This window comes from Phodopus roborovskii, unplaced genomic scaffold (genome assembly GCF_943737965.1).
Source record: "Phodopus roborovskii unplaced genomic scaffold, PHOROB, whole genome shotgun sequence".
In the NCBI taxonomy this organism is placed as follows: domain Eukaryota; kingdom Metazoa; phylum Chordata; class Mammalia; order Rodentia; family Cricetidae; genus Phodopus; species Phodopus roborovskii.
In genome coordinates this window covers 10,613,745-10,630,576 of record NW_026125052.1, presented here as the reverse complement: position 1 = coordinate 10,630,576, position 16,832 = coordinate 10,613,745, and the positions used below count along the sequence as shown (strand labels likewise).

The 16,832-nt window shown below is 51.1% G+C and overlaps 1 protein-coding gene across 1 annotated transcript; it reads left to right on the top strand.

Moving 5' to 3' along the window:
* The first annotated feature begins 13,992 nt into the window (after positions 1-13,992).
* Tmem92 (transmembrane protein 92) lies at positions 13,993-16,360 on the top strand. The gene is made up of 4 exons (XM_051182730.1): positions 13,993-14,048; positions 14,315-14,401; positions 14,529-14,727; positions 14,848-16,360. Exons 1-4 carry the CDS (start codon positions 13,993-13,995, stop codon positions 14,941-14,943), a joined length of 438 nt encoding a protein of 145 aa, XP_051038687.1. The 3' UTR covers positions 14,944-16,360.
* Positions 16,361-16,832: the final 472 nt, after the last annotated feature.

The following is a 16,832-nucleotide window of genomic DNA, read 5'->3' as shown; positions in this document are numbered from 1 at the left end:
AAATTAACCTCAGCCCCACCCTGAGCTAGCAGAGAGTGCCCAAAATACATCCTAAATTATACGATGCTTGGGGGGCAACCACAATTCTTCCTCCCTCTCCAGCAGGCAGCACAGCTCTACCCAATGCTGAAAGACCTCCACACACACACACACCCCCGCCACCAAAGGCTTATTTATATAGCTTCAGCTCCCCTTTTTGCTGTCTGGCCCTATTATGCTTGGGTGAGGCCCAAGCAGGCTCCACAGCTCTTCCCAAAGGCCAGGGGAATAGGGGGTTATGCCCTACCAGTCTGCTGGTCTGAGGCATAATTTATGGCCTAACCAGGATACTTTGGGCCACTGTTAATGATAACATCAGGCCTTGGGATAGAGCTGGATAGTTCCAGACAGGCACACTGAACACATGGTGATCTTCCAGAGATGGGGCCCAGGCTCCAGGTTCCCTGAATGCTGAGACATCACACACACACACACACACACACACACACACACACACACACACACACGGTGATCTGATTTTAGTCACTGGTCACAGACCTGATGCATCCCTTCCCACACCATCTTGCACTGCCAGGATTCTAACTCCAAGACCCTAGATCCAGGGGAGCTCTGGGGAGACTTGGCCAAAGGAACGGGCAAGCTGGCATAGCTACTTTGAGATCCTGGATTCTGCCATGGCCTCTCTGAACAAAGCTCCCTTCCGTCCTGGGAACATGGCTCCAGGGGCCCCAGCTTCTAGGGCCGACCATCTAACCAGCAGAAAGGGAGAGGGAAAGAGGGAAAGAGATGTGGGAGTGGGGGATGTCTGCAGGTGCGACCTTGAAGAGCAGGATAAGACAGAGTGAGAAGGGAGCAAGGAGGGGCTTCTAGAGCCCCAGCTGGCAACAACTCCTCCCTACCCTCACAACACCTACAGGCCTGGATGCCTTCCCACAGCCACTGGTCACTCTCTCCTGCTCTGAGCACCGCTGGCCTTCACTGTCTCTCTAGCCTTGGGTGAACTGGGTCGGTATCTGCTCCCTTTCTTGGGGGCTGAGGAGTGATGCCATTCCTCCAGCTCTTCCCAGCCTAGCTAGATCTTCCATTCCTCTGTTGTAGGCACCCTGAGTCCTGTTAAGTGTCCCTCTATTCTATTCTACCCCTCTCAGGCCTGACCCCCCCCCCCCAGATCCAGCCTCAACCTCCCCTGTCCTTCCTTAGGAGTTTCCCTATGATATGGGAGTTGGTACCCATTCTGAAGGGTGAAGAGGAACATGAGGGGTCCCAGAGGCAAGGCAACCTCTTCCAGCCCTTGTCTGAGGAGAAGGGGCAGAGACTGGGGACCAGCGGGACTGTGTGGTGACATCACGGGATCTAGAGAAGCATGTCCACATCTAAGTTCATAGCTCATATGGGTGATTTAGGAGATGAGGCTCAACCTCTCTGGATATCATCCCCTCACTGTAAAAAGTGGAACGGTGACAGAACATAGCAACTGACAGGATCTCAGCCACTGATGAGCGAGTATGCTCCCAGCGGAACTGTACAATACTGCAAGAGGAGATGGCGGCTAAGTGTGTATACTGGGTGGGTCTATGAATGTGTGAGGGGTACATGTGTGTATGTTGGGAGTGGGTATTTATTGGGAGACTAGAGGTTTCAACCATGGCCCCTCTGAGGAGCCAGAAGCCCTGCCTCAAGGGAGGCAGTCACCACAAGCACATCCCCAGGGGGTGACATGTTTTCTCCTCATTAAACCTGATTATCCGTCTGCTTGACAGCCCCCATGCCTCCCCACTTAACCAGAAAACACAATTGATGGGCCTGGGGCATCAGACCTGTCATTTGGTGAGAGGATGCAGCCCAGCCAGGCTGGAGCACAGGTCTGTGTAAAGAATCTGTGCCCAGCCTGCCAGGCACCCGCCCAGACACTTAGTGCTCTGTTTACCCTGGCCCGTGTGGTTGGCACAGGTGGACCTCTCCAGGGAGCGGCTGGCAACTCTGTCAGCAGACCCACCTGGAAGCCAAAGAGGAGCCCAGGACAGCAGCTTTGCAGAGGCAGGAGGGCAGGCTGAACTGTGCCCAGATGTAGAATACCAGCATTGCAATGCATAGCACAGCACCCTCAAGCTCGGGGCCTCTAGCTAACCGACTGGACAGATTATCCTGCAGAGCCCTGTACAAGATGTTGCAGCTCCAGAAGGCTGGATACTGCTTGGCTGATGAGAGCCTAGGTCTTTGAAGCCTTGGTCTAGGGTACCTGGCTACTGCTGTCTGCCTGCCTCTCATTTCCCGGGGGAGGGGTCCACCCTCAACACTTTAAACACACCTGTTGCAACCCTCTGCCCGCTGAAGCCAGTGGCTACAGACTTCTTGTTTCTTCTTCACCATAAGGACCAAGATTCTGCTCCTCCCCCCAGTGAGCAATATACACAACCTCCCCCGGCAGCATGAAGGCTCACAAACCCCAGAAGACACAAAGTACTCATCCAGCAGGGCCCTCACTGGAGCCATGAAACCATCCATACTCATACCCCCATACCCAAATATTTACTCATTTTTACCCTCCTCCCGGTGGTACAGTTCTGAAACTGGCCCAAAGGAGGCCAACATGTTTGCCCTGGGATTCTCCCAGCCCTTTCCCTTCTCAATCTTCCCTCCTACCTCCCCCCATTTCCCTCTTCCAATCACTGAGCACCACCACCTCTCCTTCACAGTCCCCTGGTGGTCCCCTTCCCAGAGGCTCTCTCCTTCCATTCTCTGAGCATGTATCAGAGTGTGCACGGCTGCACGTTGGAGGTAGCTCCCACTTGACTGACAGTGAAGTTGGGGGATTGCTCTAGGGAACAGGGAGCAGCAGCTGGAAGTGACTTTGGGCCTCACACTACCCTGTTCCACACCCCCACATCGACTGCCCATCCTCCTCATCCTGCGTGAGTCATCCCCACATCTGGAACTGACCCATCTGGTGGCACTGCAGCCTACACAGGGCCACCCGGGCTCCCCACTGTGTCTCACCATGTCCTCTCCTGGTGTGTGGGGGGGTTGTCTTGCCTCTTACCCCACCCCCACCAAAAGTGGCCTGGTCTCCCAGGCACCTAGTGTCAGAATGGAGTAAGGGTAAGACACCCAGCCTATAGGACCTCTCCCGGGCAGCAGTAAAAGCTCAGTGCCCATGGCTTGCACAGCCTGTGCAAGCGGCCTTGGAGGAGCCCAGACCCAGGGCTGGGAGAGGTGGGAGTCTGGCAGTAAGGAGGCAGTGGTTTGGCTTGGAAGGCAGGGGCAGGCAGAGGGAGTTTATCCTGGCCCGAGGCCCCAAGCCAAACATCCTCCACTAACCTAGCAGACACATCAAAGCCAGAAAGGGAAGGGGCCCTTTGGTAGAGGAAACCTGCAGTCCTGGACGCCTGACAACCTGGCTCTGGGCACAGGACCACCCTGCCCCACTCAGCATCGGCAGGCCAGATCAGACTGGAGGGAACGTTTCTACTATACTCTGTCCTGCCTTTGGTGCTGTGAAGGGGACAAAGCCAGCATCAGGTCCTAGCTTTGGTCCCTAGAACAGTTTCTTCCTAAACTATATGTGCCTCCCTGGGTCTCCACCCATTCTCCAGGCAGAGAAGTTTGATAGGGGTCACTTTGCACCCTAGTATTTCATCCACAGCCTGGAAGAAAAGGAGCATTAAGCGACCCCCAAGCGACCTTGCTCTGCAAAGACCTTTTCTATTTAGGCAAGGCAAGGCAAAGACGGAGAGGACAGGGGGCTTAGGAGCTGGAAGGGAACCCAGCATCGAAAAATAAAAGCTGGAGTAGAATCAGAAGGCGAGAACTGGGCTGCAAGCCACGAGGCCTCTCTGGGGGCCCCTGCAGGAGCAGAGGGAGGGAGCTCGGCTGTGAGGCGCTAACACAGGAGCGGGAGGCGTTAACAGGGCCACTGCGGAGAGGGGGGGATCCTGGAGCCAGCTTGGAGATAAGGAAGCTGGGCTGGGGTGAGGGGCGCGGCCACGTCAGCACAGACGCTGGCTGGGTACACACAGCACGTGCACACATATGTACGCACGCGCCGTCACATGTGTGCGTGCACACGACTGGAGCCAAGTCTGTCCTCAACTGGGAGCCAGATGATGTGGCTGCTTCGTGAAGCCAGGATCGCAGGAAGAATGCGCTCTCCACCCACCTCCTTCCTCTGCCCCTTCTCTCTCTCTCTCTCTCTCTCTCTCTCTCTCTCTCTCTCTCTCTCTCTCTCTCTCTCTCTCTCTCTCTCTCTCTCTCTCTCTCTCTCTCCTCTTGCCTTCCCAGCTTCCTTCCTAGGCTTTCCTGCATCCAAACTTAATCCAAAGCCCCAGACCATTAAGAGGCTCTCCCTTAAATGTGCCCAGCCCTCAAAGGGGGTGCTTTTAGCCCCCCCAGCTTCTTTGGGGGCTGGGAGGTTCCTGTGAACATAATCGCAAGCTCCCCTTTCCTCCGTCACATCATGGATTGCTGTAAAACAGAACGACCCACAGACAGGGTACAGCAGAAACCTCTTTCAAGGGGTGAGAATAGAGTTGGAAAGTGAAGGACCCAGGAATCACAAATTACTTGCTTCTTTATGACTCGAGGCACCATGCGGGGGAGGGGGTATATGGAGCCCCAAATGGAGTAGACTGGGGGCCTCAAGACCTTCAGCTCACTTTTTGCTCAACCTCTCCAGCCTACATCGTGGTGGTCTTGTTTCATCGCCAGACAGCCAAAGTTCATTAGCTCAATAGTCTCCTCTCCTGCCACACACCCCCAGTTCCTGGAGCACCCCCTCAGGTCTGGGCCCCTAGAAACCTGCACTTTGGAAATATAATGGTTCCCAAATGCCATTTCTTTGTCTCTGTTAAGCCCTGGGGAAGGTGAGCATTAGTAGAGACCCTCCAACCCAGTCATTAGGGTAATAAGCTCCCTGCACCGTTAATTGTCAGGTGTTCATCCTCCTTCTGCATCTCGGCCTGCAGATTGGCAGCTCTGACTTGGGGTCAACTCCAGATGTCACTTAACCCACCCCCATGTCTATTACTCAGGAAGAAGGGCTAGTGGGCTTCCACAGAGAGTAGGATCCTGGTCCCACTGGAGGACCCTGCTGCTCCCTGCCCCTCCCCATATACCCTGAGAGTAGCTTAATTCCTGGGGTGTAATCTTGCTAGGAGAAGAGTGCATAAGCTTCAACATACTATTGAGGAACAGGAAGCAGAAGAAGCAGTCGATACCCCCAAACAAACATCATCAGTCTGAAGCCCCCAGGGCCCTTCACCAAGGACTTTGGAAACAAATTTCCCCTTCCGGAAACCCAACCCTGACCCCGGAGGAGGCTCCAACCAGCTTCCCCTCTGACAACACAGCCTCTGTTTACTTGGAACAAAGCACCATGGGGAGTGAAGGGTGAATCACAGCTTGCTGGTTCCCTGCAGCCTGGTGGGAACATGAGAACTTGTCCACACATCTTCAAGAGAATGGAGAGGGCACTGGAGGACTACTCTCCCAAGAAGATCTGCATCTAAGAAGACTCTCTGGAGGAAGCGATAAGAATCTATTGGGCTTCAGAGAAGTGTATGGGCAAGCTATTCAGGTGGGAAGTGACCCAGGCTGAGGCCAGAAGGGAAATGGAGAGTGTGGCGAAGGTCTCTAAAATGTGACGGCAGAACAGAGAGTGCATGTTGGATGAGGGACAGGTATGGGTGCCCCTGATTGGTGGCCCTCCTGATGGGGCTTTATGCAAGTGACAGTTGGAGCCCTAGAAATTTAAAGAACAAGAGAGAAACATGCTTAGAACCAATAGGGAGCCCAAGCTAAAAACCTTATAGAAGATGGTTGTGATGCCCCCCAACGAGCAAGGCAGTACTGCATTTCATGGGGGAAATGACAACTGTGGTTGTCTCCAGTCCCTGAGAGCTCTCCAAAGACCCATGAAGGAATGTGGGAAAGAAGGAACCTAAAAGGACAGAAATCTCTTGGGCCAGACTTGGTGGCACACCCCTTTAATTCCAGCACTCAGGAGACAGAGTTAAGCAGATCTCTGTGAGTTCAAGGCCAGCCTGGTGCACATAGTGACAAACAGGGCTCTGTAGAAAGACCTTGTCTCATAAACACACACCAGTAAAAAGGAAGGAAGGAGGGAAGGAAGGAAGGCAAGCTCAGGGTTCTGTCCCAGCATCACATCCCACCACATCTGGTAGCGGTTAATACCAATCATCCTCCCAAGCAGGTCACTGCCCTATCCTTTCTAATTGACTTTTGCTGGGGTTCAGACCATGTACTGAACGGTAGAGGGGGACCGCTAAGCTGGGCATTTAGGGGAAGTAGTGCTGGTCTCCTGCAGCCCATATAGAGGGATAGAGTGATAGCTGCTTTGGAAAGAGGCAAGGTCCTTAATTCCTGGGTACTTCATTGTAACACAAACAAAAGCAGCTCAGCCAGGCAGTGGTGGCACATGTCTTTAATTTCACCACTTGGGAGACTGAGGCAGACAGATCTATGCGAGTTTGAGGCCAGCCTGGTATACAAAGCAAGTTTCAGGACAGCCAGGGCTACATGGAGGGACCCTGTCTCTAAAAAACAATCTGGTTTGTACAGAATCCCTCAGTATCACTGAGCAGCTCATGTCATCCCCTCCACAGTCTGTGTGTATCACATTGGTCCTCCTTTGGCAAATGCATTTACAGAGAGAGCTCAGGTCACACAGCAGACCATAATGGCATATCGGCTAAGATGGCACAATACTGCCCCTATAGACAGAATCCCAAATACAGTCAAGTATTCTGCCTCCTTGGAAGAAGCCACAGCCCAGTAGGTGTCATAGATGGGCTAGTTTTAGTAGCACGGAGAAGCCAGGAACACTAGGATGAAGTATCAGGGATGAAACAGGACATCACCTAGCTCTTTTCTCCATGGTCAGCTAGGCAGGGTCTCCAACCCCCAAGCCCCAGCAGAGAGCTAAGATGTAGCCACTTGAGCCATGTGGGGGGTCTCGGAACCTGCATGGTAGTGATTGTGACTCAGCCCCCATGTCCTCTGTGACTTGGCCTTCCTGGACTCTGGGCTCCAGCTGTCTTCTCTGAGAAAGTGTGGGTGGCCAGCTGACCTCCAAGCCCTTACAGCCAGTCCCTAAGAGGGCCCACAGACAATCAACTCGTTCTTCCGCAAATGGCTCGGGGAAGAGTGAATATGGAGAAGGCGTGGGGACTTTACTGCTGTTGGGAAACCCCAGCTGGAATTTGGTGTGGAATCCAGAGAGCCATAGAGACTTCAGAAGGTCTCTGGGTCTTCCTGCTCTGGTTCCCTGCATGAAAGAATATATCCACACATGTCTGCATGCACATGACGCTTTCTCATTGCCAGCTCTCTGGGTGGGGACAGGGTACTGTCCTTCAATAGGACCTTCATCTCTCTGAACAAGAGCTGCTCTCACTGTTGTGGTGGTGCACACCTTTAACCCCAGCACTCCAGAGACAGAGGCAGTGGGATCTCTGTGAGTTCCAGGCCAGCCTGATCTACAAGTGAGTTCTAGGACAGCCAGAGCTATACAGAGAGAAACCCTGTCTCAAAAACCAAACCAAACCAACCAACCAAACAAGAACCGTTCTCCACTGAGCTCTGAGCTCAAGCCTTCTAGTCTTAGTGGATGCTGGCAAGGGCCTTGGGCTCACTTGTCCTATGCAGGAATTCCCAACGTCCAGTCTCATCCCTTCTCTATCTACGGAAAGGGACGGAGGGGGCAATTTGGTATCATGGAACTGGGAGGCCAGAAGCAACTTCTAGGGACCCACTGGACCCTGCCTGATGAGTCAAGTCCAGGGACCACCTTTTTCCTTTAGAAGCCAAAGGGCAGAGGGAGGAGCAGCTGCTCTCCATTGTCTGCTCCTGTGACATTTTAAATGTGGGTAGGGTCAGATTTACCAAGCAAAATATGAGACACTTTGAATTTACTTAGCAGAGCCTGTAGTGACCTTTAATCCCAGCACTTGGGAGGCAGAGGCTGGTCTCCAAGTGCTTCATTCAGCTACTCAGGGCTACTGGTACTGACCACTTCCCTTCAGCTCTCCAACCCCACCCACCACACACACACACACACACACACACCAACTACTGAGTATGCCCCTGTCTCCGAAGCCTGGCCTCCTCTTCCCTGGATTAGTTCTAGAGGGCTCCAAGCCTGGGCAGGTTGACAGGCAGCAGGGGATGAAGAATGATAGAAGTATGTCTCAGGACCCGGTTGCTGAATCACTGGGGCTTGGGCAGGGGCATAAGGGTCAGAAGTCCAAGTTAGCAACCGTTTCACCTAAGAGGCAGATGTGTGAGTGTTGTTAGGAAGTCTCAACACTCTCCCAAAACATTCCTCTTTGGCTGGGGGCAGGGGATACTGGTCAGGCTCCAATACTAATTGCAGGGAGGGGGAGGGGTGGCCAAATAAACATCAAAAAGCCCAAAAAACAAACAAACAAAAAGTAGAAAGGGCCAAGGAATAGTGGGAAATGAGAAACAGAGGCAGAAAGTAGGAGAGAGACCTGAGAGCCATTCCACGAAGAAAAATCGAGCTGGGGTGGGGGTGGAGTGCAGGACCAAAGCATGCAAAGACAAAACCAAAAGTCCTCTTCCTCCACTGGCCTACAGTGGGTGACAGGAGGGAGAAACAGAGGCGCCCAAATGAGTGCCTTTCGACATGGCAGAATGCTGAAATCGGAAAATGGAGCCTGGGGGGGAAAAGGCGAGGCTCGGAGAGAGTCTCTCAATATGACAGAGAAAAGGGGGATCAAAAGACAAGGACAGGAGAGGGCTCCAAGAAGCCAGCTGTTTCCTGGCAGACAAGTCAAAGTGGCCCAGTAGCAGGGGATGTAACCACACCAGAGCCTGCCAGAGTGACCTTCCTGCGTCCACAAACCAGGCAGCGCCCCAGGCACCATATCATCGCGCCCTTTCCCCAGTCTAGGCTGCTGCACATCTTTCTTCCACCCTTGACAGTCATCACGCTCCACCTGTCCGCCTGTTCTTGCTTGAGGCCTCCCTAGTCAAATCCCGGATCCCTGCGCGCACCTCTGCGCTGGGCGATGCTGCCACCTGGCGGCCGGACTCTGACCGCCCGAGTCCTACCAGGACTCTCACCTGGTCTGCCTGTGCTGGCTGAGGCACCCGCTTTTTGACCGCAATGGACAAGTTCTTAGCCTCAGTTTCCTAAGTAAGTCTTTAGCCTCAATTTTTCTTTAATCAGAAAGGAAATGAACCAGCAACTCCCCACAAAGTTGCAAAGGTGAAGCGACACTCATTGTCTCAATAATGGGAATGCTATGCTAGCCTTTTCCTCCCTTCTTGGGCAAAGCACAAAGGAATGCACTGTTTAAATGACCTCACCACCACCACCACTGTCCCCACTATCCCTCTTGCTTCTTGCCTGACTAAATCTTTGCCTACCTCCCTTTGCATGCCTCACATCTCTGGGCAGGTACAGCACCCCTCCTTTTGTGTGAGATAAAGCATAATTCAGTAGTCTTGAGATGTTCTCTCAATTTTTTTTATTTTCTCTGTGGCTTTGGAAGCTGTCCTGGAACTAGCTCTGTAGACCATGCTGGCCTCGAACTCACAGAGATCTGCATGCCTGTCTCCCTAGTGCTGGGACTAAAGGTGTGCACCACCAATGCCTGGCTTAAAGGTATTTTTATTCTGGGTAGTGGTGGCACACACCTTCAATTCCATCCCTGGAAGACAGAGGCAAGTTGATCTCTGAGTTCAAAGTTAGCCTAATCTACAGAGCAAGTTCCAGGACAGCCAGGGCTACACAGAGAGACTCTATCTCCAAAAATAAAAACAACCGGAGGGGGGAAAAAAATCTACCTACCAGCTGGTGGTAACCTACACCTTTAATCCCAGCACTCAGAGGCTGAGGCAGGCAGATCTCTGAGTTTGAGGCCAGCCTGGTAGTGAGTTCCAGGGCAGCAAAGTCTATGTAAAGAAATCCTGTCTCAAAACACACACACACACACCAAAAAAAAAAAAAAAAAAAAAAAAAAAAATCAAAATTCAGGTTTTCAGGCTTGGTGGTAAAAACCTTTATTCAATGGCTCATCAGACTGGCCCTGCTGATTTTTTTGTTTTGTTTTGTTTTTTTGTTTAAGGTTTAGTTATTTCATTTTATGTATATATTTTTATTGCATATATGTATATGTACCATGTGTATGCCTGATGCCCTCAGAGTTCAGAAGTGGGTGTCCTCACTTGCTTGCTTGAGAGCCATCATATATGTAGATGCTGGAAACCCAATCCAGATCCAATGACAAGTGCTCTTAACCCCTGAGTCATCTTCCCAGATTGCCCCCACCTTGTTCTCTTCCTTTTCTTTTTTGTTTTGTTTTGTTGTTGTTGTTGTTGTTGTTGTTGTTTTGAGATAGGATTTCTCTGTGATCCTGGCTGTTCTGCAACTCACTCTTTAGACCAGGATGGCTTTGAACTCACAGAGATCTGCCTGCATCTGTCTCCCGGGTGTTGGGACTAAAGGTGTGTGCCACCATCACCCAGCTTTTTTATTTTATTTACTATTACTACTTTCTATTATTATTTAATACTGGCTGGCCTGGATCTCATTAGGTAGTTCATACTGGTGTTGAACTCACTGAGATGTTCTGGGTTCTGGGATTAAAGGTTGGCATCGCCACGCCCTGCTCTAACTACTTAAATGCGGCTTGGAAGAGGGATTCCCATAGTGCTCTGCTACATCCAGCTTACTGCGTTCTTAAACCAACCCATCCCACGTCCCACTCCTCAAACTCAAACAAGTTCAGCTCCTCTCCACTACTATTCTACCTGAGCTCCGGGCTAGAAGCCTCAGTCTGGCCCAGCTCAGGTGTGTTAGCTCCGCCCCCGTTTCGAGGCTGGGCCCCATAGGTGGAGGGAAGTTGTAAAGGTGGTGCTCTGTCACTTCTTTCTTTCACACCGAAGCTCAGCAGACCCCTTGCCAGGATGCCGGATGCCAGAGTCCTGGACCGCGCCTTCACCTTGCTCTTCTGCCTACTCTCCAGTCTCCAACTAGTAAGCGCCAACCAGGTAAGCAAGTCTTCTGAGCCTTTCGGAGGACAGAATGGGGCAGAGGCTTGCCTCGGAGCCAGTCCCCGCCTTACCTTGTCAGGAATTCCTTGTAACCACTGGCAATTAGCAAGTTCCTTTCTGTTTTGCTTGGGGAAAGTGGAGGTAGGTAGGGACCTCGGAGAAAGGCTCTGTGGAAACCTGGGTCCCTAGTCTTGGTTGCGTTGTGTTGTTAGTGGGATTTGGCTCCACCACAGCCCTGAATGGGAAGTTAAAATGACCCCCATTTTTGTCGTGTTTCTTACATAGCTTCTCTATAAGGCTGAGGAATCTGAGATCTTGCGTGTCTGGACTAGTCTTGTGTGTCTGGGTTAGGCTTCTGTCCTTCCTTGTTCCTCCATGGCTGGTGATCTTGGGGGAGTATCTCGGCCCTTTCTGAGACTTCTCTTCATGTGTACTAGGGAGGAGGAGGCTGTCTGGACTTCTTTGAATTGTAGCTTGTCCTCCGAGTAGACCTGGCCTCCGGCTGGGTGGCCTTTGACTTGGGTGGTTCAGGGAGGCAAGGTTTTGAGCGCTGCCCTAAACTGTTCCTCATAGCCAAATTTTTTGTTTGTTTGTTTTTTGTTTTGTTTTGTTTTTCGAGACAGGTTTCTCTGGTTTTAGAGGCTGTCCTGGAACTAGCTCTTGTAGACCAGGCTGGTCTCAAACTCAGATCTGCCTGCCTCCCCAGTGCTGGGATTAAAGGCGTGGGCCACCACCGCCCGACTTCATAGCCAAACTCTTAAGTGTCTTGTGTTGGCAGATTTCCCTGCAAATTGAGAGGTGGTCAGAACAAGCCTTTTAAATTTACAGTCTTGGTTGAGAATCTGGGGTGGGTGTGAAATCCCAAGCCTGTTCCTCAGGACAGTTCACTGGAACTGAAGTTCTCTGTTCAAGGCACTCTTCATACTCTTGGACCCCAGCATCCTCTGACCCCTCTGTGCAGCCCCAAGTATAGGCATTGACAGTCTCCCTTAAGAGCTAATAAATCCAGCTTAATATCCCACTCCAAGCTTCCTAAACTGCAGGCTCCTAACCATCCCAGATCACCCTCTGGTTAAGATGGAAACAGGAATAATCCTGGTTTGGTTTATTAACCTGCCATTAAAATTTTTTACATAGGATACCACTATAGATTAAGCTGATATTGAACTCAATGGACACCTGCCTTTACTACCTCAGCCCTGGAATTAAAAGTGGGCTTGGAATTAAAGGCGGGTGTGACCACTGTTGCCCCTGCTTAAATGTAATACAGGAGTTTGGTGGTTGGTGGCAGCTCACGCCTTTAATCCCAGCACTCAGGACACTGACAGGCAGAGCAAGTTCAGGACACTACAGAGCAAGTTCTAGGACATGGAGCTACACAGAGACCAGGAGAGGAGTGGCCAGAGTCTGATATTTGGAAGAGCAGGGGGTGACTTCCTGGGCCCCTTGCTGTGTCTTTAACTTCCTACCCCTGTCCTCACTAAAGAACAGTGCTGCTGTAAGCCTGTGACTGTCACTGGCTCCCTTGTCTTTACTTAGCAAATGAAATGCTATTGTAATGATCTTTAGCAAAGCCAGAAGCTGGCTTTATCCCATTCTTTATCTGTTGACAGGGTCTAGTCCTGACTGCTCTAGAAATTGCTAGGTAGGCCAAGCTGGCCTCAAAACAGATCTACCTGCCTCTGCCACCCTGGGATTAAACAGCTGGCAATGGTTGCAATTTTAATTAAGTGAGGTGGCCAGAGAGGGAGATGCCTTGAGGACACATAGAAGAGAGTCCTAATTAAGAGCTCAGACACAGTAAGTACTGCTGTTAACAGGATGGAATTCTGTTTAGAGGCTCTGAATTCCCAGCAAGGACCTGAGGATGAATGGGGCTTGAGTGTGTTTAGGAAACTCCTAGAGATGCCTCTATCTGGGACATGGAGTGCAGAGCAGGAGGGACTTAGGTTGCTTTCTGGAGGCTCTGGAGCCAGGGATCCACTCAGGGTGGCTTCCTGGGCCAATCCCCAGCTGTGTGTGGGCGTGGCAGGGGAAATCACCTAGGAATCAGGTGTATTGGTCCACACCTTTAATCCAGCAATCTGGAGGCGGAGACAGGTAGACCTAAACTTCAGGCTAGCCAGAGCTACATAGTGAGACCCTGCCTGTCTCAAAGAATTCTTTTTTTTTAAAGCAGTAAGAATGAAACATGGTAGTGCCTGCCTTTAATTTAATCCAGACACTTGGAAGGCAGAGGCAGGCTCCAATCATTGACCCTGGATATAGAGCTAGGAAGAGGCAGTCTGAGGCTGAGATGTCTGGAGCAATGTCTGAGACAGGCAGGCCTCTGACTTTTCTTTTTGAGACAGTCTCTCAGGTATCCAATCTGGCCTCAAACTGGCTATGTAGACTTGAATGATTCTCCTGTCTTCTTGGGTTCTGGGACCGTGGACATGTACCACTATTCGGGTTTATGCACACCCGATTTATTGTCATTGCTGGATATTGAACCCAACAAAACCTAGTGTGTGCTGGACAAGCACTATAAGAATTGAGACCCAACTCCCAGTTTTTTTTTTTTTTTTTTTTTTTTTGACTTTTTGTTTTTGTTTTTTGCTCCCCCCCAAAAAAACGGGTTTCTCTGTGGCTTTGGGGAACTTGCTCTGTAGACCAGGCTGGTCTCGATTCAGATTCCGCCTGCCTCTGCCTCCTGAGTGCTGGGGATTCGCCATCACCACCCAGCTCAACTCCCAGTTTTAAGCTCTGACCTCTGCCTGTTTTCTCCCACAGGTTATATTCAAATGTGACTCCATGTAAGTATGGGACTTTGGCTATAGTTGTCAAGGCTTGGGGGGTGTGTGTGGAGGGGGTTGCTCAGATATCCCTGGATAAGAGACAGACATTTCCTCACTCCCAACCTACTTTTGCTGAAACCATACCCTCTCTCTCCTACCACCCAACATTGGGAGCTGCATGATTGGGGCAGGTCTGTGGCTGCTGTTAATCCCCAACCTTTCTGATCTGGGAGAGTGAGTCAAATGAGCAAAGCCACACTGGAGCCCCATGCCTGCCCTGTAAAGTTAGTAGCATGGCCATTCTGCCAGAGGAATCCTGAGCTCAGGTCTCAAGTCCAGGCCAGCATATTCCTCCCAGCATATCCAGGATGGATCTGTACCCCACACCCACCAAGGGTGGCTTGCAACCTGAGGGTATAGGTGTCTGGGGAGGCAAGGACCCTTTGTTCTGACACTTACGGTGCCATCGGTGTCTCCCCATCCCTGTTTGACTTGACCAGACCCTGTCCTGAAGGATTCAGATGCTGTGACAGTGGATGCTGCCTGGATAAGAAAACCATATGGGATTCTTCAAGCGACTCTTTAAGGTGAGCCCAGGCAGGGTCAGCCCTTCTGGGTACCATTCAGAGGGCTGGGTCCCCCTGAAATAGAATGGGGGTGTGTGATGGAGAGTGGCGTGGGCTCTCAGTCAGAAAGATATCATTCCCTCCCCAGGGTCTTGTTCATCATCTCCCTGGTCATGATACCTCTGTTGTGCATCTGTGGCTTGTTGAAGCGTTTCTGTCAGAAGTGCAGAAAGCCAGAGCAGAACCTCAGAGCGAATCATCAGATACCCCCAGAAGCACCTCCTCCCATTGCCCCCCTAGAGATGATCTGGGTTACCCCCTTGAACCCCCCACCACCTTATAATCAGGTGAGTCTTTCTGTCTCTAACTTGTTGAAGTAACAGACTGGGGGGGGGGGTGCTGCCAACCAGCTTCACCATTACTTACCCAGGCCTGAAGCAAACTAAGTACCCCTTTTTCTGCTGCAGGTCATGATGAAGCCTGGAGAGCCACCTCCTCCCTACAGCCTCAGGCCTGAAGACCCTGCTGGTCAAATGAGAAGTCCTGACAACCCAGCCCTTTGAGCTACCTCACAAACTTTTTGGATCAAGCCCAGGACTTCGAAACTCTGAAACATCATAATGTCTCTGATAATTTGACTTAATTTATTATTCTCACCCTGTCCCTCCCCAACTGCTAAACTGGATCCTTGGTCTGTGTCCCAACTCTCAAGCCTGCAGTGAGAAGCAGAGGTCATTCTGGTGGAATGTAAACCTTGACCTGACAGCTCTCTGCCTGGAGGAGATAGGAGATTGAACTGCACGGACTCTGAGCCATCTTTCAGAGGGACCCCACTGTACCTCCACAGCCAAGCACAAGACAAATTACTTGCTAAAAGTTTCACTGACTGGGCTGTCTCTGGCTGGGAAGTAGTGATGGAGACCAGTTCAGAGGCTAAGCTCCTGACAACTCCTTCCAATGGTGAATAACACTTACCTGCCTGGGAGGATTGTTCATCCAAGCTGTGAATGAATGCTTTGACCTTAAGATCCCTGGGGCCTGCAGGTACTAAAGAAATGAACTGGAGAGTTCCCAGGATCTCATCTCTGCTGTCTGGGAGACCAGACTTGATAAGCATGGGACTCTTAAGGGGATACATATAGGTCAGAAAACCTTCTAGAAGGTAGGGTGGAGAGGAAGCCTGGAGAGGCAAGTGGTTAGACATCTGTGGAGTGATGCCTACCAAATCTCCTGGAGGGGGAAGGGTGGCAGACCCTACCCTACTCTTTCTGCTGAGCCTGGGTCCCAGGCACTGCATCTTAGCCCCACCCACAATTAACCCCTAAAGGGAAGAAGACTCGTTGGTGCTCAGCAGGGGTGCTAGGTACCTCTACCTAGCCCTTGTCTTTGCTATCTGTGCTGCAGTAAACATAAGGCCAGCCTTCCTTTTCAGACACTGGAGAAGTCCCACAGATGGATGGAGTTTTGACCTGTGGCAGGTCACCTGCCTGTCACTGAAGATAGTAATAAGGCTTTTAATTTTCTCTGCAGCAACAGTGGTATGGCCTGAAGAGTGGCTTTTCCCAAAGCTCAGTGCCTGGAATAACTTTATTTTTAATGTTCATTGGTGTTTTGCTTCGATGTGTATCTGTGACGGCGTTGGGTCCCCTGGAACTGTTACAAGTGGTAGCTGCCAGGAATTGAACTGTGTCCTCTGGAAGAGCAGCCAGTGCTCTTCACAGCTGAGCCCTCTCTCCAGCCCCCTGAAAGGACTTCTATTGCCATTTCAGTCACTACTGTTGGTGGGAGTGGAAGAGATGTCACCTTTTCAGAGGTGACCTTGCACTATCAGTTCATGCCACCGATATTTATCCACCCTTCCCCTAAGCATGAGGATCTGCTGTTCTGACCTACATCAGGTGACAGTCTTTTACTGTTGGGATAAAAGGGAAGTTCAGAGCAGCTGTGGTTTGTAAAATAAACTCCACCATTACATTTTAAGATGTGTGTGTTTGTGTTTCTCTACGTATTAAGATCTAGAGGAGCCAGGTGCTGTGGTACAGTCCTATATTCTCAACTATTCCAGAATCTAAGGCAGGAAGATTAAAGTCAGCCTGGGTGAGTAGGGAAGAGGGACTGGGAATGTAGCTCAGTGGTAGAGAATTTGCCTAGACCCTGAGTTAAGTCCCCAGTTCCTGTCCCAACAATTCTAAAAGGATATGAACTGCACAGCAAACTTGGCGAAGCAGTGTGCTGGTGGTTAGGTATGGGATCCCCCCCCCCCCTTCTAGACAGTTCCTCTACATTCTACATTCCTGACTGTCCTGGAACTCTTATATACAGGGCTAGTCTTGCCCTCACAGATCTGCCTGTGCATGCAGTACCCTGGGAAGCCAGAGGGGGCATCATCCCCTGGAACTCAGGTTCCAGTCTGAGCCACAGTGTGGGTGCTGGAAATTGATCCTGCCTGGGT

Bases quoted from the DNA above. Each gene is read 5' to 3' on its own strand.
- Tmem92 (XM_051182730.1), top strand. From the start codon at position 13,993: ATGATTGGGGCAGGTCTGTGGCTGCTGTTAATCCCCAACCTTTCTGAT. The intron at 14,049-14,314 runs GTGAGTCAAATG...TGACTTGACCAG, and splicing joins AACCTTTCTGATCTGGGAGA to ACCCTGTCCTGAAGGATTCA. The intron at 14,728-14,847 runs GTGAGTCTTTCT...TTTCTGCTGCAG, and splicing joins CCCCACCACCTTATAATCAG to GTCATGATGAAGCCTGGAGA.